Source organism: Liolophura sinensis, chromosome 9 (genome assembly GCF_032854445.1).
Source record: "Liolophura sinensis isolate JHLJ2023 chromosome 9, CUHK_Ljap_v2, whole genome shotgun sequence".
Taxonomy (NCBI): Eukaryota; Metazoa; Mollusca; class Polyplacophora; order Chitonida; family Chitonidae; genus Liolophura; species Liolophura sinensis.
The window spans coordinates 3,204,250-3,230,095 of NC_088303.1; the positions used below are offsets into that span (position 1 = coordinate 3,204,250).

Sequence of the window (25,846 nt, forward strand, 5' to 3'; positions counted from 1 at the left end):
TGTGTCTGCAGGAGGCTGGGGTGTAAGGTCTTAGCTATCAATTCTTGTCTCACCTGTAGATCGGTAAGGAGATCACCTCTATTGGTGAAGGTGTACTGTGGCTGGGGTGTAAGGCCTTAGCTATCAATTCTTGTCTCACCTGTAGATGGGTAAGGAGATCACCTCTCTTGGTGAAGGTGTACTGTGTCTGCAGGGGGCTGGGGTGTAAGGCCTTAGCTATCAATTCTTGTCTCACATGTAGATGGGTACGGAGATCACCTCTCTTGGTGAAGGTGTACTGTGTCTGCAGGGGGCTGAGGTGTAAGGCCTTAGCTATCAATTTGTGTCTCACTTGTAGATGGGTAAGGAGATCACCTCTCTTGGTGAAGGTGTACTGTGTCTGTAGGTGGCTGAGGTGTAAGGCCTTAGCTATCAATTCTTTTCTCACCTGTAGATGGGTAAGGAGATCACCTCTCTTGGTAAAGGTGTACTGTGTCTGTAGGTGGCTGGGGTGTAAGGCCTTTGCTATCAACTCCATGGTCCGGATTAGGTTCTGCTTCACACTGTAGTCCTTCAGTACAAAAAATACATGTAAAAACTTACTCATGGCGATATTCAGACTTAAATTACAAGTCATAACTAATTCCATTCTTTCTATGACTCTTTCTTTGGTGCATTCTTTAGTCAGGTTTAACAATTATATTATAGAAAAGAGTGAGAGAGTGCTTGGGGTTTAACGTCGTACTCAACAATTTTTCAGTCATATGACGACGAAGGAATCCTTAGGGTGCATATACGTGTAATGTGCCTCCTTGTAGAAGGACAGATTTCCACCGCGCTTTTATCTAATGCTGCTTCACTGAGACGACTTACCGAGGGCAAGTAAGCCGCCCCGCCCGAGTCATTATACTGATACGGGTCAACCAGTTGTTGCACTATCCCCTTCATGCTGAACGCCAAGCGAGGAAGTTACAACTTCCTCTTTTAATATTATAGAAAAGAAGTTATGAAACAATGCATCTTAACAGTCAAGTAATTCTGAAAAATAAAAGTGTGAAATTAGTGCAAGGACATGTGGACACCATTACATGGAGCTTAATTATGGAAAATACTCTCCAGCTCAATTACATATTTCATTTTCAAATGAATGTGGCGTTTTAACCCATAATGATCCATTGGATTGCTTGTTGTCAGGTGAGCCCCCTGAAGGCCTTAATTAAGATCTCACCTTGACATTGACCAGGTAGGGATTAATTGTTCTGAGTATAGTGGCCTCCATCCTTGACACGATCAGAGAGGGCGGCGAGTACAGGGTGACAAATCCATAACACAACATCAGCGTAGCCTTGATCTTTTCTGTGTCACCATCAGACTTGTCTTGCTACAACACCACCATGGAGAACCCCAGTTCACTGCCTATCTCATATAATGATATGTATGTTTGTGATGCCAAAGTTTCAGCAACTACCTGTACAAAATTTACTTTGTTCCCAGTAATGGTTAGAAAGCAAAGGGCATGTACATGTACTAAAGACTGCCAGCATTCGCAAGTGAATAGAAATGATCGCATTTTTTCTTGGGGCCCACTGCACCTTTTTTTTTTTCGTATAATTTTACCACAGCTTTTTTACTACACAGCAATGTTCTATTTAACAACTTAACCAACAAGGACTATCTCAATCCTTATCATTTTGCTTTTAAGACATAAAGTTTGACACTAGTGTGCCTCTTTAAGGTTTCTTCATATAAAGCTGTTACTGATAAAGCGACTGAAAACATATGGGCCCTAAGTTATACGACTGTGTTCACTGACCTTCATAAAGCTGAGGAGTCCACCAGACTTCTTGCTCAGGTCAGTCTTAACCACACTGTCCAGTTTGCTAAGGACAGCATCCAAGTGAGAAGAGGCACAGAATCCTAGAGCTATGGCACAACCCTGGATGAAGGACAATCATATTTATAAGTACTATCATTTTTTGTTTCTATTTGATTGTTGTTTAGCCCCAAACTCCAGAATTTTACACCCATATGTTGGTGGCTATGTTCACAGGTGGGGAGAAGCACAGTGCCTGGGATAAATCCACCATTTATGACATGTGATATTGATGGAAGGCATCCCATATGTGACACGATATTGATGGACGGTATCCCATATGTGACACGACATTGATGGTCGGCATCCCATATGTGACAGGTGATATTGACAGAAGGCATCCCACATGTGACATGTGATATTGATGGAAGGCATCCCATATGTGACATGTGATATTGATGGATGGCATCACATATGTGACATGTGATACTGATGGACGGTATCCCATATGTGACACGTGATATTGATGGATGGCATCCCATATGTGACATGTGATACTGATGGACGGTATCCCATATGTGACGTGATACTGATGGACGGTATCCCATATGTGACGTGTGATATTGATGGATGGCATCCCATATGTGACATGTGATACTGATGGACGGTATCCCACATGTGACGTGATATTGATGGACGGTATCCCATATGTGACATGTGATACTGATGGATGGCATCCCATGTGTGACACGATATTGATGCACAGCATCCCATATGTGACATGTGATACTGATGGACGGTATCCCATATGTGACATGTAATATTGATGGACGGCATCCCATATGTGACACTTGATATTGATGGAAGGCATGATATTGATAGAAGGCATCCCATTAACCATTTTTGACTCCCATGTGTGACACGATATTGATCGACGGCATCCCATATGTGACATGTGATACTGATGGATGGCATCCCATGTGTGACACGATATTGATGCACAGCATCCCATATGTGACACGATATTGATGGACGGCATTCCATATGTGACATGTAATATTGATGGACGGCATCCCTTATGTGACATGTGATATTGATGGAAGGCATCCCATCTCAAGCGGATTTCATGTATGACCACACAAGACTCAAAGTCCGACCTCAATTGGGATTGAACCCATGCCTCTAGGTTACAAATGGAGAGACCCAACACCAGGGTTTCACTACATGTAGGCTTTCAAAAGTGGGAGTCAAGATGACGCAGTGTAAATTTTTAAGGGCATCACAAGGCATTTTGTGGGCACAGTAAAAACTCGGAGAATCATGTTAATTATGATGTTAGACTGTTAGACCAGTTTTACAGCTAATGTTAGACTGTTAGGCCAGTTTCACAGCTAATGTTAGACTGTTAGACCAGTTTCACAGCTAATGTTAGACTGTTAGATCAGTTTCACAGCTAATGTTAGACTGTTAGACCAGTTTCATGTTAGACTGTTAGATCAGTTTCACAGCTAATGTTAGACTGTTAGACCAGTTTCACAGCTAATGTTAGACTGTTAGACCAGTTTCACAGCTAATGTTAGACTGTTAGACCAGTTTCACAGCTAATGTTAGACTGTTAGATCAGTTTCACAGCTAATGTTAGACTGTTAGATCAGTTTCACAGCTAATGTTAGACTGTTAGACCAGTTTCACAGCTAATGTTAGACTGTTAGACCAGTTTCACAGCTAATGTTAGACTGTTAGACCAGTTTCACAGCTAATGTTAGACTGCTAGACCAGTTTCACAGCTAATGTTAGACTGTTAGACCAGTGTCACAGCTAATGTTAGACTGTTAGACCAGTTTCACAGCTAATGTTAGACTGTTAGATCAGTTCCACAGCTAATGTTAGACTGTTAGACCAGTTTCACAGCTCATGTTAGACTGTTAGATCAGTTTCACAGCTCATGTAAGACTGTTAGACCAGTTTCACAGCTCATGTTAGACTGTTAGACCAGTTTCACAGCTCATGTTAGACTGTTAGGCCAGTTTCACAGCTAATGTTAGACTGTTAGACCAGTTTCACAGCTAATGTTAGACTGTTAGACCAGTTTCACAGCTCATGTTAGACTGTTAGACCAGTTTCACAGCTAATGTTAGACTGCTAGACCAGTTTCACAGCTCATGTTAGACTGTTAGACCAGTTTCACAGCTAATGTTAGACTGTTAGATCAGTTTCACAGCTAATGTTAGACTGTTAGACCAGTTTCACAGCTAATGTTAGACTGTTAGACCAGTTTCACAGCTAATGTTAGACTGTTAGACCAGTTTCACAGCTAATGTTAGACTGTTAGACCAGTTTCACAGCTAATGTTAGACTGTTAGACCAGTTTCACAGCTAATGTTAGACTGTTAGACCAGTTTCACAGCTGCAGTCTTTCCATCATTGTTCTATATTTAGACATCGGTAATTGTTGCTTCTATCATTTGTTCTACCGTAATTGGTGGACGTTTTTGACTAGATGAGAAACACTTGTGGTTGGAATGTTCGAGGGAAAGTTGACAAAACAGGGTCAGGGGATGTAGGGGAATTTGATCAGAGAAGTTGAATAGCATGCTGCAAGTGGTTGATTGGTTCTCAGCCATATCACTATAGTCAACACGCAAGGCAAAAATGTAGGCCCCTTTGCACAGATGATTTCCCAAGCCACACTGTCTATTGTGTACCAACATTGTTCAATACCAGCAATGACGGACCGTAAAACACTATAACAGCCTATTACACAACTTTATTTATTGTATAAGCTCCTCTGTAAGAGTCTGTGCAGCGACCCAACAACCCCTGTGCAGGTACAGTTACAGCCAGCATCTTACTGAGACGCTAAATTTCTAGTCAGGCCTTGGTCGTTCTTGACAACATGTGAGCCGACGCAACGTGGAGCAAAATTACTTGTCTGTTGCAGGCAACTTAATCGACCTGCTATAATCGGTCCGACTCAAACTTTTTTTCAGGGTTTCTAGGAATTATAGCCACTATGCTACTCCGCCTTACAGAAATTAGACTCAGCATGACAGGTTTCCTTTCGTAAGAAAAACCCACTTTGTTTGAATCAACACATACATACGTCTTAAAATTACCAATGTACGCTTTCATAATCTAACAATGGCATTCTTTGTGTGGGAATTTGTGGGAGGAAAGGTCAATCTAAAACTGACTGAGTGTGTTCAAATATAAAACGCTGGGTACTACTGATATGGAAATCGCCACTATGCTAAGCTTGGAGTACAGCCTTTGAAGTTCCAACGTTGTTTGTAGGACCCGACAATCACAGCAGAGACCTGATCCAACCTGATCGTTGTTTTGTTAAATGTTGTGTGTTGTGAATATCTTTGCAATACACCTATACTGGCACACGTCTTCATGATGGCTTTACTGAGATGGTTTAGTAACCAAATCAAATCCAAAGTCCAAATTAAAATGCAATAGTAATGGGCACTGTTTTCTCCTACATGTAGTCTGTTACATGCCTATAAATGGGCACTGTTTTCCCTGACATGTGGTCTGTTGGGTGTCGAGCAATGGTCACTGTTTTCTCCTGCATGCAGTCTGTTGGGTGTCTTGAAATGGGCACAGTTTTCCCCTACATGTAATATGTTGGGTGTCTAGCAATGGGCACTGTTTTCTCCTACATGTAGTCTGTTACATGCCTATAAATGGGCACTGTTTTCCCCTACATGTAGTCTGTTAGGTGTCTTCCAATGGGTACTGTTTTCCCTTACATGTAGTCTGTTGGGTGTCGAGCAATGGTCACTGTTTTCTCCTACATGCAGTCTGTTGGGTGTCTTGAAATGGGCACAGTTTTCCCCTACATGTAATATGTTGGGTGTCTAGCAATGGGCACTGTTTTCTCCCACATATCGTCTGTTGGGTGCCCAGCAATGGACAGTGTTTTCCCCTACATGTCATCTGTTGGGTGCCTAAAAATGGGCACTGTTTTTTCCTACATGTAGTCTGTTGGGTGCCAAGCAATGGGCACAGTTTTCTTCTACATGCAGTCTGTTGGGTGCCTAGCAATGGCCACTGTTTTTCCCTACATGTAGTCTGTTGGGTGTCTAGCATTGGGCACAGTTTCTCCTTCATGTCATCTGTTGGGTGCCTAGAAATGGCACTCATGTTTTCTCCTACATGTCGTCTGTTGGGTGTCTAACAATGGGCACTGTTTTCTCCTACATGTCGTCTGTTGGGTGTCTAGAAATGGGCACTGTTTTCTCCTACATGAGGTCTGTTGGGTGTCTAGAAATGAGCACATAAATCTGACTGACACATAATTTCAGCAAATCATCATACAAAGCTCATTTTTTAACGAAAAGGTTCTGTGATGAGGGAGACACAGATATTGTAGTTACAGATCCAAATACTGTAATTCTTCAACCTTTTCGCATGTTTGCAAGGTGTTTATTCAAGTATATTCTGACAGCATTAGTCTGTGTAGACTGATCAAATTATGCTTTTTGTGAAACCCCAAAATCCATCCAATGTAGATATGTCTCCAAAATTAAACTAAAAGTTCTTAACCATATCTATGAACTAGAAAGGCTCAACCCATCTCCTGTTAATTTAGTTTTGGATTGAAGTTAAGCAATCTGTTGGGTGCCTAGCAATGGGTTTTTTTTTTGTCCTACATGTAGTCTGTTGGGTGTCTAGCAATGGGCACAGTTTTCTCCTACATGTCGTCTGTTGGGTGCCTAGCAATGGGCACTGTTTTCTCCTACATGTAGTCTGTTGGGTGCCTAGCAATGGGCACTGTTTTCTCCTACATGTAGTCTGTTGGGTGCCTAGCAATGGGCACTGTTTTCTCCTACATGTAGTCTGTTGGGTGCCTAGCAATGGGCACTGTTTTCTCCTACATGTCGTCTGTTGGGTGCCTAGCAATGGGCACTGTTTTCTCCTACATGTAGTCTGTTGGGTGCCTAGCAATGGGCACTGTTTTCTCCTACATGTCGTCTGTTGGGTGCCTAGCAATGGGCACTGTTTTCTCCTACATGTAGTCTGTTGGGTGCCTAGCAATGGGCACTGTTTTCTCCTACATGTAGTCTGTTGGGTGCCTAGCAATGGGCACTGTTTTCTCCTACATGTCGTCTGTTGGGTGCCTAGCAATGGGCACAGTTTTCTCCTACATGTCGTCTGTTGGGTGCCTAGCAATGGGCACAGTTTTCTCCTACATGTCGTCTGTTGGGTGCCTAGCAATGGGCACAGTTTTCTCCTACATGTCGTCTGTTGGGTGCCTAGCAATGGGCACTGTTTTCTCCTACATGTCGTCTGTTGGGTGCCTAGCAATGGGCACTGTTTTCTCCTACATGTCGTCTGTTGGGTGCCTAGCAATGGGCACTGTTTTCTCCTACATGTTGTCTGTTGGGTGCCTAGCAATGGGCACTGTTTTCTCCTACATGTCGTCTGTTGGGTGCCTAGCAATGGGCACTGTTTTCTCCTACATGTCGTCTGTTGGGTGCCTAGCAATGGGCACTGTTTTCTCCTACATGTAGTCTGTTGGGGGCGACAGATACTTGTCATTCAGGTTTTTATCGCTGAAATACATTTTCATGTTGATTTGTTACATTTATTTATGGGATGAGTGATGACTGAAGAACTAAAAGACAGTTTTACAAAAAAAACTGTGTCAAATGTGCAACATTCCTGCATGATGTAAAATTCTTTGGATGGTGTAATGCAGTCTGCTCAAGTAGACGATATAGCCTTACCCATTACCTAACAATAACCTTCTAGTTATTGTCCTCTTGTAAACATGTTTCCACAGTACAGACTTGTATTACATAACCTGGCATTTAACATTCATCCACACATTGCCCATTTTCCTTTTATTAAAATCAGGGGAAAAAAGGAATATGGCAAACAAGCCAGCATTAAAGTCAGAATCTACATGTATTTACCTCCCTTTCCACTTGACTGTTGTGCCGTACTGAGCTAAATATCAGGTCTAGATGCTTAATCACAAACTCCTTCTTGGTGGATTTTCTGCACACAATTCCTAGGCACTTGAATAGAAAATTCTGAAAACACACATGTACATATATGAATAATATGGCAATTCAGCTAAAAAAGAGCCTCTTGATAAACTCTTCACTTTTGTGAACACAAACTGAAATCTAAAACTTACAGGGATATAATATCAGCCTTCGCTGGCTAACAAATGTACAGAACTTCAAATTCTGCTCAGTTCAAGCTTGCCTATCTTACACAGCAGTCAATCAGTAATCTGTGTGATAAAGTCATACTTATCAATAATAAGGGCATGGCTAAACAGAACTATTTGTAACTGCAGTGGTAGTTCACTGTTATGTCGATGACAAAGCCAAAAGGAGCTACTTGTAACTGCAGTGGTAGTTCACTGTTATGTCGATGACAAAGCCAAAAGGAGCTATTTGTAACTGCAGTGGTAGTTCACTGTTATGTCGATGACAAAGCCAAAAGGAGCTACTTGTAACTGCAGTGGTAGTTCACTGTTATGTCGATGACAAAGCCAAAAGGAGCTATTTGTAACTGCAGTGGTAGTTCACTGTTATGTCGATGACAAAGCCAAAAGAAGCTACTTGTAACTGCAGTGGTGGTTCGCAGTTACATTGATGACATAGCCAAAAGGAGCTATTTGTAACTACAGTGGTAGTTCACTGTTATGTCGATGACAAAGCCAAAAGGAGCTATTTGTAACTGCAGTGGTAGTTCACTGTTATGTCGATGACAAAGCCAAAAGAAGCTACTTGTAACTGCAGTGGTGGTTCGCAGTTACATCGATGACATAGCCAAAAGGAGCTATTTGTAACTACAGTGGTAGTTCACTGTTATGTCGATGACAAAGCCAAAAGGAGCTATTTGTAACTGCAGTGGTAGTTCACTGTTATGTCGATGACAAAGCCAAAAGAAGCTACTTGTAACTGCAGTGGTGGTTCGCAGTTACATCGATGACATAGCCAAAAGGAGCTATTTGTAACTACAGTGGTAGTTCACTGTTATGTCGATGACAAAGCCAAAAGGAGCTATTTGTAACTGCAGTGGTAGTTCACTGTTATGTCGATGACAAAGCCAAAAGAAGCTACTTGTAACTGCAGTGGTGGTTCGCAGTTACATCGATGACATAGCCAAAAGGAGCTATTTGTAACTACAGTGGTAGTTCACTGTTATGTCGATGACAAAGCCAAAAGGAGCTATTTGTAACTGCAGTGGTAGTTCACTGTTATGTCGATGACAAAGCCAAAAGGAGCTATTTGTAAATGCAGTGGTAGTTCGCTGTTACGTCGATGACAAAGCCAAAAGAAGCTACTTGTAACTGCAGTGGTAGTTCGCTGTTACGTCGATGACATAGCCAAAAGGAGCTATTTGTAACTGCAGTGGTAGTTCACTGTTATGTCGATGACAAAGCCAAAAGGAGCTATTTGTAACTGCAGTGGTAGTTCACTGTTATGTCGATGACAAAGCCAAAAGGAGCTACTTGTAAATGCAGTGATAGTTCGCTGTTACGTCGATGACAAAGCCAAAAGGAGCTATTTGTAACTGCAGTGGTAGTTCACTGTTACATCAATAACACAGCAAAAAGGAGCTATTTGTAACTGCAATAGTAGTTCGCAGTTATGTCGATGTTTTTCTGATTACCTACCTTTTCCTCGGGCATGTTGGAATACAGCGGTATTTGTTGGCCGAAAGCTTCTCCTAGCTCTGCTATCCAATCTTCATCTTGCACTTCATCCAAGGATTTGGACAGCATCTGAAGCAATCACAGACAAACAATAAATCATGTGACAAAGTGCGTTCACAAGGCTATTGCCACTTATTGCTTTAGAATTTTTATGCACACTAAAATGCATTTAAAGGGGGATAAAACATGGTGGCCTTTTTGTACCACATTTATATGATCTGAAGTCACATAACTTTCTTCATAAAACTTTCCCAAATTTGTCCAGGGAATATTTTCAAAATAGCTATTTTTAGTAAGATCATCTCTGATCAATAACATTAGTATCATTGTAATCAGTTTCAATGGATTATTGAAAAAAAAAAAGGCTCTTAAAATCCCTCCTTAGAAAATAATTTGGAATTTCTTGATGCAAAAAAAAAACAGATAAAAAGATAATTGAAAGCATTCTCTTCCTTTGAGGCACACATATTTCTGACTTCATGTAAACTTGATGGCTTACACATTTGACATAAATGTCAGATACGTGTGCTTGTTTAACTAGCCAGTGCAATATACATGTAGTTCCAATGTTTTTTCTTCAGGTGTGACAATACCCTGAGAAATAGTTCTAAAGAAATGCGGTTTATATTTGATTCTTGTTTGAGCCAATCAGGACGTGAGCAATGACGTTAACTGCTGGAACGCAGCTCTCAGCTTTTTCATGCAACATTCTTGTGTATGTTGATCAACACCAATCTAAGAAACAGATAAATATACACCTTAAGAATGAGATCTTCCCAATTCTTCTGTGACCAGTCCTTATCACTGTCCACTGCATCTGAAGATAAAAAACAGACTTGTTACACATATTTATGTATTTATTTGATTTGAGTTTCCTCAAGAATAATTCCCTTATGTGATTGCAGCCAGTATTTTGGTGTGAAGAAACTAGAGATGGAGAAACCTAAGACCACTGCTGGCAGACATATCAATGGAGAGGAAGTCATATTTCATGAGAGAGTCATGAACAGGATTTAGGCACCGCTGGACAAATTTGATTACCACAATGCATGAAGGTGCTATACTAACAATGACAGATGAAGCTCGAAATCAATGACTTTCAAATTCATAGTATTATCTTAAGTTTATCCAAGGTATTGATTCACATAAAACTGACTGACACATAATTTCAGCAAATCGTCATACAAAGCTCATTTTTTAATGAAAAGGTTCTGTGATGAGGGAGACACAGATATTGTAGTTACAGATCCAAATACTGTAATTCTTCAACCTGTTTGCATGTTTGCAAGGTGTTTATTCAAGTATATTCTGACGGCATTAGTCTGTGTAGACTGATCAAATTATGCTTTTCGTGAAACCCCAAAATCCATCCAATGTAGATATGTCTCCAAAATTAAACTAAAAGTTCTTAACCATATCTATGAACTAGAAAGGCTCAACCCATCTCCTGTTAATTTAGTATTGGATTGAAGTTAAGCAATCTGTTGGGTGCCTAGCAATGGTTTTTTTTTGTCCTACAGGTAGTCTGTTGGGTGCCCAGCAATGAGCACTGTTTTCTCCTGCAGGTAGTCTGAAGGGTGCCTAGCAATGGGCACTGTTTTCTCCAACATGTAATTTGTTGGGTGCCTAGTAATGGGCACTGTTTTCTTCACAATGTAATCTGTTGGGTGTCTAGCAATGAGCACTGTTTTCTCCTACATGTCGTCTGTTGGGTGCCTAGCATTGGGCACTGTTTTCTCCTACATGTCGTCTGTTATGTGCCTATAAATGGGCATTGTTTTCTCCTACATGTCGTCTGTTGGGTGCCTATAAATGGGCACTGTTTTCTTCTAGCTTGTTTTTCCACACGTAAACCTGACCATCATACAGGTGACTGATTAACTGACTGATCGTTGCTTAAAGCCATACATATTTAAGAATTTAAAGGGTCAATAATGGACATTTATTGTAAGCAAGGCCGAACAACCAGTGAGAACAGCAAATAAAATAAACCAATGGTCAGTGCTTTACTTTACATGTCAGTTGGTGAAAGTAGGGGAAATGGAACAGAAACCTTCCCTCTAACATCCCACCAAACTAATGCTCGACTTACCTTCCAAGAAATGAACAAGCTTTGGGATGACGGTATCCCAAATGGAAACCAAATTCTCATGGAGGTTTGGAGATATGTACTGCATCAAAGTCAGGACGTGGATGCCACGATCATTCCCATTGGTCGGTCTGCCCGCAAGAACCTGCCAATCAGAGCAAAGTCCACTTGTCTCATTTGGTGAATAATTACTTAGGGATATTCACAGCACGGATGACAAAAACATCTGATTTATGAGAGACTGAAAGAAAATGTCAGCGTGAAACCCTTTTTGATGGATTTAGCAAACCAAGTATAAATGACCTTTGCTGGTTCAGTCAACCCTATAGAGACATATCTAACTGCACACAGATATTAATCAGAGAGATCAAGCAAATCTACAAACCTTGTCGCCTTAGCAGAACAGGTAATAGCAAAACACGGAATACTTACCATGAGTCTGGCAATCAAGATTGGTGGCTTTGGAAGGTTTACTGCAAAACAAAATTACGGTGCATTGTCAGAAAAAAACAAAACAAAACAAGAATTCAGATGAACAAAACATACGCTCCAACAAATGCATTTATTTCAAATGTGCACAAGAATACCAGCAGCATTAAGGTGAGGATAACTCCCATGGGGAATCTTCATGGGTGTTGATGATAGGTATGTGGTTACCATGACAATTGCGCAAGTGGACAAATGTAGCCCTGAGACGAATACAGACAGACAGACAGACAAAATCGCTATAACATAATACGTTCCGCCTAATGGCGAGGTCTTATAAAAATGACCACCATGATTACATGCATTCTCATAAATATTTTAACAGATGTGCATGATGTTCTCTTAAGATGTATTGATGTTTTTAATGTTAATTCGGTCCTGGGTATTTCCTTGCAGCAAGCAAAGATAACATATTGTCAGTGCTGCCACACTAAAATGCCATGTCAAAGACACTGGTTACAAATATTCCCCAGTTAAAGAATACTGAAGCCAGACCAATCAACACTTTGCCCTGGGTATCTCAGGATGATACAAATCCGAGGACGATTCCACAAAGCCAGGTTTAACTTAAGTCAGAATTTGAACTGTGATGTAAAATTCTCACCATCCGATTCAAAATCAATCTCAAAGTCATCAGCGTTCTCTTCCCTCTTCTTCTTGGCCAGGTAAGCCAGACTCTTACACAGTGTCCCTGCAGCATCTGTGTAGGTCTCGGGTATGACTAACTCCAACAGGTAAGGCCATAATACCTGCAGTGAGCCAATATTGACTATAAAATCAGGTACAAACTTACATGAATACTTGTATGCTATTCTAGTGTTGTAACCACCAAGATCATTATTGGGGGTTTTATCTCATTCTATATAACTGGATAGATATGGGAAAAAATGTTCAAACATACAATTACTACACAACAGAATTTACTTTTATATTGCTCGCAGTATAAGGGGAGACAAATCTGTAACTTACTGATTCCATGAGCTCTATGGTTGTTGTGATAAGCTGTAAGATATTTGCACACATCTGGCGGAGTTGATCATTACTGACATATTCAGGATCTGCTGACCGCTTACCCTGAATGAAGTAAATACAGAATAAGGTTGGCTAAAGGGCCTTCTCAAAGCAATCCAGTAGTTTGCCATTAGCCGGCTCATAGTCTGCTTATGGTGCAACTGAGGAAAGATTGTGGGACAATGACAGAATGCTCCAACTGGCTGATCTCAATTTCAATACCCAACTGTGATCACTTTACAAGGCAGTGGAAAACTGTGTGTATTATAAATGAACACTGTTTCACATGTATAAATGCTCAACAAATCTATTTGTAAATCAAACATAAATTTTTCTTTGAGGAATGTAATTTCAGTTATTAAGTGCAGACGAAGTTCAACTGATGTGACTCACATATGATATAACACAATGAGAGGACAACATCACACATACATGTACTATTCAACCATAAAGTTAAATTCCAGATAAATTTCAGTTTCTTTAAATGACATGTGCACATACAACATTTCATTCACAGCGATTAGAATTTTCACCAATGAGTTCTGGCTACACAATTTGAACTTACTGGCGGATCTGGCAGTAATGCACATTGTCTGACAATAAATTCCACCATGAGTTGTCCCCCTTCTAACTCCAGGTAACCATGATGTGCCATTGCTATGACAACTTGTGCGAACATCTTTTTGACCTGAACACAAAAATAAATGTATGATTCAAATTTTAAAATCATTTCACTTTTAATACTAAAAGTAACGGGAGCAAAGAACACTTCAATAATGGACATGTTGCACAAGTTATGAATTAATTCCTCAACTTGTCAAGAAAATCACCAGTGTGGAGAACACTGCACAGGGCAGGTGGCCAAAAAAATGATGAGACAGCTGACCAAGAAAAGGATGAGATAGCTGACCAAAAAAGGATGAGATAGCTAGCCAAGAAAATGATGAGATGGGTGACCAAGAAAATGATGCGATAGCTGACCAAGAAAAGGATGAGATGGCTGACCAAGAAAAAGATCAGATAGCTGACCACGAAAAGGATGAGATAGCTGACCAAGAAAAGGATGATATAGCTGAGATAGCTGACCAAGAAAAAAATGAGATAGCTGACCAAGAAAATAATGTGATAGCTGACCGAGAAAACAATGTGATAGCTGGCCAAAAAATGATGAGATAGCTGGCTAAGAAAATGATGAGATAGCTGACCAAGAAAATGATGAGATAGCTGACCAAGAAAATGATGAGACAGATGCCCAAGACAAATTTGACCAACAAAACTTAAAAGAAGAATTAGAAATGACAACATTATCAGGCACCAGAAAAAGAACAATGTTCAGTTTCCATACCTTATTGTTGTTGTCACTGGCAACCATTTTTAAACCAGATACAATCACTTCTTTCTTGTCCTCCATTGATGCTGCTGAAAGAAGAAGAAAACTGAGCATATCACATCATGATAGTGCTTCAGGCAGTCCTGTCCCTACACATCACACCATTGTAGTGTCTGCTTCAGGCAATCCTGTCCCTACACATCACACCATGATAGTGTTTGCTTCAGGCAGTCCTGTCCCTGCACATCACACCATTGTAGTGTCTGCTTCAGGCAGTCCTGTCTCTGCACATCACACCATGATAGTGTCTGCTTCAGGTAGTCCTGTCCCTACACATCACATCATGATAGTGTCTGCTTCAGGCAGTCCTGTCCCTACACATCACACCATGATAGTGTCTGCTTCAGGTAGTCCTGTCTCTGCACATCACATCATGATAGTGTTTGCTTCAGGCAGTCCTGTCCCTGCACATCACACCATTGTAGTGTCTGCTTCAGGCAATCCTGTCCCTACACATCACACCATGATAGTGTCTGCTTCAGGCAGTCCTGTCCCTGTCCATCACACCATGATAGTGTCTGCTTCAGGCAGTCCTGTCCCTGTCCATCACACCATGATGGTGTCTGCTTCAAGCAGTCCTGTCCCTGTCCATCACACCATGATGGTGTCTGCTTCAGGCAGTCCTGTCCCTGTCCATCACACCATGATGGTGTCTGCTTCAAGCAGTCCTGTCCCTGTCCATCACACCATGATAGTGTCTGCTTCAGGCAGTCCTGTCCCTGTCCATCACACCATGATGGTGTCTGCTTCAGGCAGTCTAGTGCCTTTACTGACATATTCAGAACCCTGTTTCTTCAGGTAGTCGTGTCCCTACACATCACACCCTGATAGTGTCTGCTTCAGGCAGTCCTGTCCCTACACATCACATCATGATGGTGTCTGCTTCAGGCAGTCCTGTCCCTGCACACCACACCATTATAGTGTCTGCTTCAGGCAATCCTGTCCCTGCACATCACACCATGATGGTGTTTGCTTCAGGCAGTCCTGTCCCTGTCCATCACACCATGATAGTGTCTGCTTCAGGCAGTCCTGTCCCTGTCCATCACACCATGATAGTGTCTGCTTCAAGCAGTCCTGTCCCTGTTCATCACACCATGATGGTGTCTGCTTCAAGCAGTCCTGTCCCTGTCCATCACACCATGATGGTGTCTGCTTCAGGTAGTCCTGTCCCTGTCCATCACACCATGATAGTGTCTGCTTCAGGCAGTCCTGTCCCTGTCCATCACACCATGATGGTGTTTGCTTCAAGCAGTCCTGTCCCTGTCCATCACACCATGATAGTGTCTGCTTCAGGTAGTCCTGTCCCTGTCCATCACACCATGATGGTGTCTTCTTCAGGCAGTTTCGTCCCTTCACATCACATCATGATGGTGTCTGCTTCAGGCAGTCCTGTCCCTGTCCATCACACCATGATGGTGTCTGCTTCAGGCAGTCCTGTCCCTGTCCATCACACCATGATGGTGTCTGCTTCAGGCAGTCTAGTGCCTGTCCATCACACCATGATAGTGTCTGCTTCAGGCAGTCCTGTCCCTGTCCATCACACCATGATGGTGTCTGCTTCAGGCAGTCTTGTCCCTGTCCATCACACCATGATAGTGTCTGCTTCAGGCAGTCCTGTCCCTGTCCATCACACCATGATGGTGTCTGCTTCAGGCAGTCTAGTGCCTGTACTGACATATTCAGAACCCTGTTTCTCACCTCCATCATAGTACCTGTGCATGTACAGTGACATCGAGCAAACCAATTACTTGACCTTTCCCTCAACACTTACCACCACGAGAAGATTGACAATTACAAAATCATGAGTTTGACAGACTGGGCAGATATTGACTTTGCTTTGTCCAGAGTTATAAATCAGGGCACTTACTGGCAGCGTTTATCAGGTGTCTGAAGACTGACAAAGCACCTAACTTGATCCTTTCATTTCCAGCTTCCAGCTTTTGTAACAGGAACCCAATAATTCTCCCAGAAAAACAGCGTGCTGTAATAAAAATCAAAATAGTCAGCATGATGCTGAGAAGCCCTTGTTCTTCCAGGGTATTTCAGTAACACTGTTTGAACTGTTCCCTATCCTTTAAGTGACAGAATGAGAGTTAACAGTAGCCTCATAATAAATTCACAAAAAACAAAACTTATCTCAAGCTTACAACTATTGAATAACTGACACCTGGCTGTTTCAGTCCAGACATAGATCAGACTTCCACAATTGACATTTTTGCCTTGACCTTGTACGTTACACAGTGAGGGATATCAATACAAATATCAATAATCTATATATTTATGAGAATTTACAAGTTTGTGCCCATCAAAACACACATGACACAACATGTAGAAGTAGCAACAGACAAATATAATCAATTACAGGTGGTCAAAAGGGAGATAGGGCAGACATACCCATGACGGCAAAACACCTCAGGAGCTCATTGTGATTTTTCATTGCCATTGGGTTGGTGTAATCACATGGAACACACACCTGCCCAAAAAGAAGACAAACAAAATTCTAAAATCACACTGCCCTCCTCACACATACAGACACAGCTACAAATGAGTCTTTTACATTGAGTAAATTGAGTAAACAGTACACTGAGGAGGTCCTTCAGATGGGGGGTCTAAAATTACACTGCCAGCCTCGCACACAGATATAGCTACCTGTCAGTCATTCACCTGAGTAAACGGTACATTGAGAAGGTTGTCCAGGTGAGGGTCTAAAACCACATTACGCTTCTCACACACAGATACAGCCACAAGTGAGTCATTTACCTGAGTAAACAGTACATTGAGGAGGTCCTTCAGATGGGGGTCTAAAATTACACTGCCCTCCTCACACATGCAGTTATAGCTACCGGTCAGTCATTTACCTGAGTAAACAGTACATTGAGGAGGTCCTTCAGGTGGGGCTCTAAAATTACACTGCCCTCCTCACACACAGTTATAGCTACCGGTGAGTCATTTGCCTGAGTAAACAGTACACTGAGGAGGTCCTTCAGATTGGGGTCTAAAATCACACTGCCAGCATCGCACACACAGATATAGCTACTGGTGAGTGATTTACCTAAGTAAACAGTACAATGAGGAGGTCCTTCAGGTTGGGGTCTAAAATTACACTGCCCGCCTCACACACAGTTATAGCCACTGGTGAGTGATTTACCTGAGTAAACAGTACGTTGAGGAGAATATCCAGGTGAGGTTCTAAAATCACACTACCCTCCTCACAGACTGCATCTAATATCATGGCCAAACCCTGTGAAAACATACAGGTAAAGGTATATCATTTGGCAAAATGTTTTAAGCAAGAATATGTAATTTGACAGTCTAATTAATCGGAAGAGAATCTTTCACATTATGCCAGTTAATCAACAACTTAAAGACTTAGTTGTCTGATTTGGACCAAGATCCTAAGGTACTGAAGGCTTTATGCATGATCAAGCCAATATTGTGTAAATCATAACCACACAAATATACTGGTGTAGAGAAAAATAAGTGAAGATACAAGTATTTAAATGAATAAAATAATAATGGATTACACAGTAAGGAAGAAAGGATGTACTGATGTACTCTGGATCATTTAACATAAAACAACATAAACCAGAATATAAAAATAAAACAAACCTGTGTGATGTGGTATGGCTCAGGGTGACGTTTATACAATCCCAGAATTCCCTGCAGTAACCGTGGTAACTGTTCCTCTAACTTATCTCTGCCTATTAAATGTGTCATGTGACCCACGGCCTCAATAATGGCCAGGCGAAGCTGAAAAACAATAAAATTTTATTTTCAACTGGGTCCGCTGCAGGACACTGCAACTGCAATTCATGATAGTAAGTAGCAATAGAATCACATGTCAAAAGCTTCAGTCATAACTGTTTAATTGTACCTACTTTGTCCACTGTATTTCTATGAGTGACTAAAAATTATTTTCCCCTTACTTTTGCTTCTTTGGACTGAAGCCAGACGTTGAAAAGTATGTCATAGGCAGAGAAGATTTCTCCAGCAAATACTTCCTTAGTAACAGTGTTGTCTGGGGCCTTGTCAATGTTAGCGATGTAATCCAAGATGGCCTCACTGAACTTAGACAAAGCTGAAATATAGTTGAACAAATATGTGGTAAAAATACAATACATTTTGTATGATGAATTGATCTCATACTGACAATTTTTATTATATAATAACAATGTTATTCCTCAGACTTGTCTCTGGTGTGTGTTTCATGCCATACTCAAGAGTATTTCATTTACATACTCAGGTTGATGGGTAAAAAAACCCTTGCAGAAACTGACAGAAACCCTCCTCAGAAGATATCAGACAAACTGACAAAAAACCCCCGTTAGAAGATATCTGACGTGACAGAAACCCTCCTTAGAAGATATCAGACAAACTGACAAAAACCCCCGTTAGAAGATATCAGACAAAATGACAGAAACCCCCGTTAGTAGATATCTGACAAACTCCTAGAAACCGTCGTTAGAAGGTATCTGACAAACTGAAGGAAGCCCCCGTTAGAAGATATCTGACAAATGGACAGAAACCCCCGTTAGAAGATATCTGACAAATGGACAGAAACTCCCGTTAGAAGATATCTGAAAACCTGACAGAAACAACCATTAGAAGAGATCTGACAAACTGACAGAAACCCCCGTTAGAAGATATCTGACAACCTGACAGAAACAACCATTAGAAGATGTCTGACAAACTGACAGAAACACCCAGTTAGAAGATATGACAACCCCGTTAGAAGATATCTGACAAATTGACAGAAACCCCTGTTAAAAAATATCTGACAAACTGACAGAAACTCCTGTTAGAAGATATCTGACAACCTGACAGAAACCCTCGTTAAAAGATATCTGACAACCTGACAGAAACCCTCCTTAGAAGATATCTGACAACCTGACAGAAACCCTCCTTAGAAGATATCTGACAACCTGACAGAAACCCCCGTTAGAAGATATCTGACAACCTGACAGAAACACCCGTTTAAAGATATCTGACAAACTGACAGTAACCCCCGTTTAAAGATATCTGACAACCTGACAGAAACAACCATTAGAAGATGTCTGACAACCTGACAGAAACCCCCGTTAGAAGATATCTGACAACCTGACAGAAACCCCAGTTAGAAGATATCTGACAACCTGACAGAAACACCCGTTTAAAGATATCTGACAAACTGACAGTAACCCCCGTTTAAAGATATCTGACAGCCTCCCTGATGCAAGGTGTGTGACAAGCAAACTGGACCAGGGTTTGAACTCCATGACATCTTTGGTCAATGTTTTAGCTGTCAGAATTGAGGCAGTATTAACCAATCAGCCAGCTTTAAATCATCCATCCTTTGTCACATTCTCAAATGCAATAATCTAGGAAATTATTGGACCAAAATGTCAGTCTTTACACCAAAACTATGTACCATGCAAAGGCCAGAAAAGAGCCCCATAGGAAGAAACATGGTCAATATGTAAAACTGAATCATCAGTATCTTGGACTCATTTTGGTTCAGGGAGAGAAATATTTAACTACAACTATACAAACAAGTTTCAGTTATATCAATAACATGGTCTTAACATCAAATACTTGTATTCAAAACTGTGCATATTTCTGTGTTACCTGAGGAGAAGACCCATCTGATGTTGTCTTGCTTGGCCATTCCCAACATGGGTAACATTGTCCCCAGCACAGCAGTCAGGTGGGGCACCATCCCATACACTGCAAGGCACCCACAGATACAGGCTAAATAACCCACACTCAGGTGTATCCTCTCTTTATCACAATACAGGTGATTATACACATTTGAATACAGTTGGCTACACAGTGCCAATTATATAATGTTTTTTGCTCAGTAGTGTGTAATGAAGTTTGCAAACACTTTTACAGCCTTTGAGACTAAAACTACTTTTGTAACAGAAGGCGGTAGGGAGGCAACACAATGAGCAATATGGAACATATTCACAGGAAAATAAGAATTACAACACATTTGAAAATTATAAAAATTTTCTTTGAAACTTCAGCATAAAAAGTGCAAATATAAAGGCAAGGTGCTTAGACTTCTAGCAGGACACCATCCTATCTTCCAACCAAACCCCAAAATACATTCTAAGAATTATCTGCTATGTTTACTGTAGATGCTCTAAAATTTCGTCCATAACTAACCTGTCCATTTTTCCTGATTTTAAGAGTTCTACTGATTATATAAAGGTGCTTTAAGGTTTGTTAGGATTGTAAGATATCCTACTGGTAAAAAGTTAGTTTCAGCTAATATTCTATCACATTTATTTGCCTCTAAAAATGCATTTTTGTGGGCAAAATGTTCGGTCATTAAGGGTACTTACCATTATAAGGTATGTTTCGGTGTAGGTACTTAGCAAGATAAGACATTTCTGGTTGTATGTACTTACCATTATAAGGTATGTTTCGGTGTAGGTACTTAGCAAGATAAGACATATCTGGATGTAGGTACTTACCACTATAAGGTATGTTTTGGTGTAGGTACTCAGCAAGATAAGACATATCTGGATCTAGGTACTTACCATCATATTTATTTATTTACTTATTTATTTGATTGGTGTTTTATGCCAAACTCAAGAATATTTAACTTATAAGACAGTGGCCAACATTGTGGTTTAAGGGAACAGGGCTGAACCCTGGTGAAACATAAGAAATATCTGTACTTACCATTAGCAGAGGCTAAATTAGCCATGGTTTGCACGACGAAGAAGTGAGGTAATATGCCTGGCTGGAACTTCTCCAGAAGCACCTCCATCACCTCGTTGCAGTATTTCTTCCCAAGGGCAACTAGAACTCCACTGGCCGCAGTCTGCCACTCGGGTACCACTTCCTACACAAAAGAAAGGAAGATTGAAGTTGGAATTGTCATATTACTGTCCCATCGCCGGCCTGGACCAAATCTGTTCCATTATACATGTTTTATCCCCCATGAATTGTTTTCCATCTTTTGATTCACTTTACGCTGAGTACAATTTTTATTGATTTCTGTTTGTAAAAATTAAGGCAAACCCAGAAGTCTGTTGTACAAACTTTCAAATCCATGAACTCTGAACTCTACAGGTGCAATAATAACCTATGCCCTGTATTACCATATAGGCCTGGCTAAGGCTGTATCTAGTTTGGAACAGGCAGAAAGAGAGGTACTGGTATTTGTACCTTTGACTGAGTCAGTTCCTCAGAGGCCTGTTTGATGAGGTCCACAGACAAAGATGGATCAACAGAGTCCAGATTCTCCTTGATAATACGCTCCATAACTTGCAGGATAACCACACGATGACCCTGTGAGAGCTGAAATTTAGCAAAGGGGTATAACTCTGCAATCAAATGGGAAATGTAGGTTATATCTAGATATCCATTACTTCTGTAAATGACCTAAAATTTGGCCCACAGAAGTGCATGTTTAAAGGCAAATACTTTACTGTAGGACAATTATGCTACCTTTCAAACAAATCTAAAACATCTTTCTTAGATCAAAATGATCAACTTCGCCATGAACACAATAAGAGTTCATTTACCACACTAACCATTTTCAGAGCAACATTTGAAAAAAAAAATGTTTAAACAAATGTATGCACATGTAGGGTGATCATGCCCATGTTGGCAACTACACCTAGATTGAAAACTCAAACAGGTCATATTGTGAGCCTGGTTAACCATTGCTTGTACACTATCTTGAGGTGAATACACTTCTAACACTGCTGACGAACCTTAGAATGCTTTTTCAGGTAGGAGTAGCATGAACTTAGCACCAGAGCGGTCTTCTTCCTGCCTAGGTCAAACAGTGAATTGGCTACACTCTCCTGTACAGTACTGTCCTTATCATAGGCAGCATCGATAAGCGCCAAGGTCATCTCTGAAACATCAAATTCATTATTCATTCATTATGTACGTGTATTGTTGATAAACCTTTTGCACATACTGAAAAGAATATGTTGTGAATAAATAGGAGGCAACTACTAAAGTGAATCAATGGGTGGATGGACTCAATGCTACATCATCACCATTTTAGCTCCTATCAAGGTGTTTTAGATGTAAGTTCAGATGTGCATTTTCAGCCAATCACTGTCACTTATAAATGTGTATTTCCTGGTTTCAAAGTAAATGCAGGCATGTTTAGATCTGATTTACTCTTTGACACAACATTGTACAAAAGCAAAAAGTCATCTTCACATTTCAGATGGATGCCATATTTTTAGCAGGTATGTCGTGAAATCTCACATTACACAGGGGCTGAGTGCATGCTAAAGACATTAACTATCTCTTTCATCGAAATTCGGCATTAAAATCATGTCCCTATTCATAATAAAAACAATGGAGAAACTAAAAATGCCAAGTAGAAAGTGTGACTTTGAAATATTGCATGGCCGTGAAGATCAGCTACAACCTCAAATTTCAAAGGCCACTGCCTGCAACTAGGTGCTAATTTGACTACAGTAGTGGCATATATCCTAAACTGTTAAAAAGCCGAATGTCACTTATAAGCAGTGCTGTGGACAGTGACAGATGCACTTTTATTGAAACAAACAGGCAGCGGAAAGTCACTGGGATAGTGAAAGAGGTCGAACAGCATGCAGCCATGAGGGTAAAACATAGGACATCAAGTGAAAATAAGCATCCATCTCATGTGCACTGCGAGATCCTGCAACATTCTTAAAAAAATGTGGCTTTATGAAATGTGAATGTGGCACGTCGTTATAGAATACGATTCTTAGTCTACACATGATGACAGCGCTTTTGAGGAAATTATGTGCAATTATGCTTCTTGATAGTGCATCTCTTTTTGCATTACGTCTCGTTTTGCACTGAACCCCTCTTAACTGAGCCACAAAAATCAGAGTTACATTTTAGTGATAAATGGTCTACTTTGTTTAGGATGCAAATGCATAAAGTGAAACCATATATATTAAAGACGTGGTAAAAGTGAAACCTGCATTTCAGGTCTTATCTACCCTAATCCTGGGGTTACTCGCTCAGATAAGTGGGACATAATACTGGCAGGAAGAAATCGTTCCAAAGGTTATAAATGAGTGACAGAGTCAGTGTCAACAACAGAGCATCTGCTTCCCTAAGTCTTCGTCAACACGCCCCAAAACCTCACCGTCGACTTGGCCCCCCGAGCTCCGCACAAACTCCCCATCGGGCCCCGGCATGATCATCGATATAAGTTTTCTCTTAATGAACCACTAAAATAAGATGACAACCATTCTCCCTGTCGATATCAGCGTAAATCACAGACACTATCATGTGATTGACTGCATCACAAATGAACTCACGTTACACGAGAATTGTACTCTTCAGAGCTGAAGAGCTCCACAGCAGGGCCAATAACTCTGACAGGTACATCTGTATATTTCACGCTGTACTGAAGGATGTCTAGCTTTAATGCCAAAATGCTATAAGACTTGTTGGTGGAGGAGGCCAGGTGGTGCTTATATTTATTAAATTTGATTAGTGTACGAAACTGTACTCAAGAATTTTTTCATTTTATGAGACGATGAGTAGGTATATGCGTAGTTCTCAGAGTAGGCCTTATAGCCATTGCAGCCTGCTGTTCCCTGCTAAATATCCTGACTTCATGTTAGCCAGGGCCTGAGAATCACTTTAACCAGCAGCGCCACAGTAATGGTTAGAGGAAAACACTGCACCTTGCAAAGGCCTATATGGTTTATGAACTTCAGTCACATATTAATACTAGTCTGCTTCAGAGATTAAGCTGCCTGTCAAATCTAGATGTCACCCGACTTGTGAACATACAGATTTGTCATGAGACAGGGCCGGTTCTAAATTCGACAGTTTGCCATGATGAAGGAAAGGCTCTCGCAGCTAGGGCAGTGTAGCTGTACAGACTGGGCCGGTTCTAAATTTGACAGTTTGCCATGATGAAGAAAAGGCTCTCCCAGCTAGGGCAATGTAGCTGTACAGACTGGGCCAGTCCTAACTTTGACAGTTTGCCATGTTGAAGGAAAACCTCTCCCAGCTAGGGCAATGTAGCTGTACAGATAGGGCCGGTACTAACTTTGACAGTTTGCCATGATGAAGGAAAGCCTCTCCCAGCTAGGGTAATGTAGCTGTACAGATAGGGCCGGTCCTAACTTCTACAGTTTGCCATGATGAAGGAAAGGTTCTCCCAGCTAGGGCAGTGTAGCTGTACAGACTGGGCCGGTCCTAACTTCTGCAGTTTGCCATGATGAAGGAAAGGTTCTCCCAGCGAGGGCAGTGTAGCTGTACAGACTGGGCCGGTTCTAAATTCGACAGTTTGCCATGATGAAGGAAAAGTTCTCCCCACTAGGGCAGTGTAGCTGTACAGACTGGGCCGGTTCTAAATTCGACAGTTTGCCATGATGAAGGAAAGGTTCTCCCAGCGAGGGCAGTGTAGCTATACAGACTGGGCCGGTTCTAAATTTGACAGTTTGCCATGATGAAGGAAAGGTTCTCCCCACTAGAGCAGTGTAGCTGTACAGACAGGGCTGGTTTTAACTTCGACAGTTTGCCATGATGGAAGAAAGGCTATCCCAGCTAGGGCAGTGTAGCTGTACAGATTGGGCCGGCAAGAACTTCTACAGTTTGCCATGATGAAGGAAAGCCTCTCTCAGCTAGGGTAATGTAGCTGTACAGATAGGGCCGGTCCTAACTTCTACAGTTTGCCATGATGAAGGAAAGGCTCTTCCAGCTAGGGCAGTGTAGCTGTACAGATTGGGCCGGTTCTAACTTTGACAGTTTGCCATGATGAAGGAAAGGTTCTCCCCACTAGGGCAATGTAGCTGTACAGACTGGGCCGGTCCTAACTTCTGCAGTTTGCCATGATGAAGGAAAGGTTCTCCCCACTAGGGCAATGTAGCTGTACAGACTGGGCCGGTCCTAACTTCTACAGTTTGCTACCATGAAGGAAAGGCTCTCGCAGCTAGGGCAGTGTAGCTGTACAGACTGGGCCGGTTCTAAATTTGACAGTTTGCCATGATGAAGAAAAGGCTCTCCCAGCTAGGGCAATGTAGCTGTACAGACTGGGCCAGTCCTAACTTTGACAGTTTGCCATGTTGAAGGAAAGCCTCTCCCAGCTAGGGCAATGTAGCTGTACAGATAGGGCCGGTACTAACTTTGACAGTTTGCCATGATGAAGGAAAGCCTCTCCCAGCTAGGGTAATGTAGCTGTACAGATAGGGCCGGTCCTAACTTCTACAGTTTGCCATGATGAAGGAAAGGTTCTCCCAGCTAGGGCAGTGTAGCTGTACAGACTGGGCCGGTCCTAACTTCTGCAGTTTGCCATGATGAAGGAAAGGTTCTCCCAGCTAGGGCAGTGTAGCTGTACAGACTGGGCCGGTTCTAAATTCGACAGTTTGCCATGATGAAGGAAAAGTTCTCCCCACTAGGGCAGTGTAGCTGTACAGACTG

The 25,846-nt window shown here is 41.4% G+C and overlaps 1 protein-coding gene across 1 annotated transcript in view; it reads right to left on the minus strand.

Moving 5' to 3' along the window:
* LOC135475952 (maestro heat-like repeat-containing protein family member 1) overlaps nucleotides 1-23,711 on the minus strand; it is a 41,508-nt gene extending 17,797 nt beyond the window's left edge. Inside the window, exons 1-22 of the mRNA XM_064755928.1 lie at nucleotides 23,556-23,711; nucleotides 22,165-22,310; nucleotides 21,614-21,745; nucleotides 21,125-21,287; nucleotides 20,060-20,158; nucleotides 18,382-18,533; nucleotides 18,065-18,205; nucleotides 17,604-17,696; nucleotides 16,850-16,928; nucleotides 16,323-16,436; nucleotides 14,411-14,484; nucleotides 13,631-13,753; nucleotides 13,024-13,128; nucleotides 12,659-12,803; nucleotides 12,001-12,041; nucleotides 11,572-11,713; nucleotides 10,238-10,296; nucleotides 9,441-9,548; nucleotides 7,720-7,839; nucleotides 1,793-1,915; nucleotides 1,208-1,360; nucleotides 428-550 (exon numbers count right to left, since the gene is read on the minus strand). Coding sequence (XP_064611998.1) covers nucleotides 428-550; nucleotides 1,208-1,360; nucleotides 1,793-1,915; nucleotides 7,720-7,839; nucleotides 9,441-9,548; nucleotides 10,238-10,296; nucleotides 11,572-11,713; nucleotides 12,001-12,041; nucleotides 12,659-12,803; nucleotides 13,024-13,128; nucleotides 13,631-13,753; nucleotides 14,411-14,484; nucleotides 16,323-16,436; nucleotides 16,850-16,928; nucleotides 17,604-17,696; nucleotides 18,065-18,205; nucleotides 18,382-18,533; nucleotides 20,060-20,158; nucleotides 21,125-21,287; nucleotides 21,614-21,745; nucleotides 22,165-22,310; nucleotides 23,556-23,613 — 2,493 coding nt within the window. The 5' untranslated portion in view covers nucleotides 23,614-23,711. The remainder of the gene's footprint in view (nucleotides 1-427; nucleotides 551-1,207; nucleotides 1,361-1,792; nucleotides 1,916-7,719; nucleotides 7,840-9,440; nucleotides 9,549-10,237; nucleotides 10,297-11,571; nucleotides 11,714-12,000; nucleotides 12,042-12,658; nucleotides 12,804-13,023; nucleotides 13,129-13,630; nucleotides 13,754-14,410; nucleotides 14,485-16,322; nucleotides 16,437-16,849; nucleotides 16,929-17,603; nucleotides 17,697-18,064; nucleotides 18,206-18,381; nucleotides 18,534-20,059; nucleotides 20,159-21,124; nucleotides 21,288-21,613; nucleotides 21,746-22,164; nucleotides 22,311-23,555) is intronic.
* Nucleotides 23,712-25,846: the final 2,135 nt, after the last annotated feature.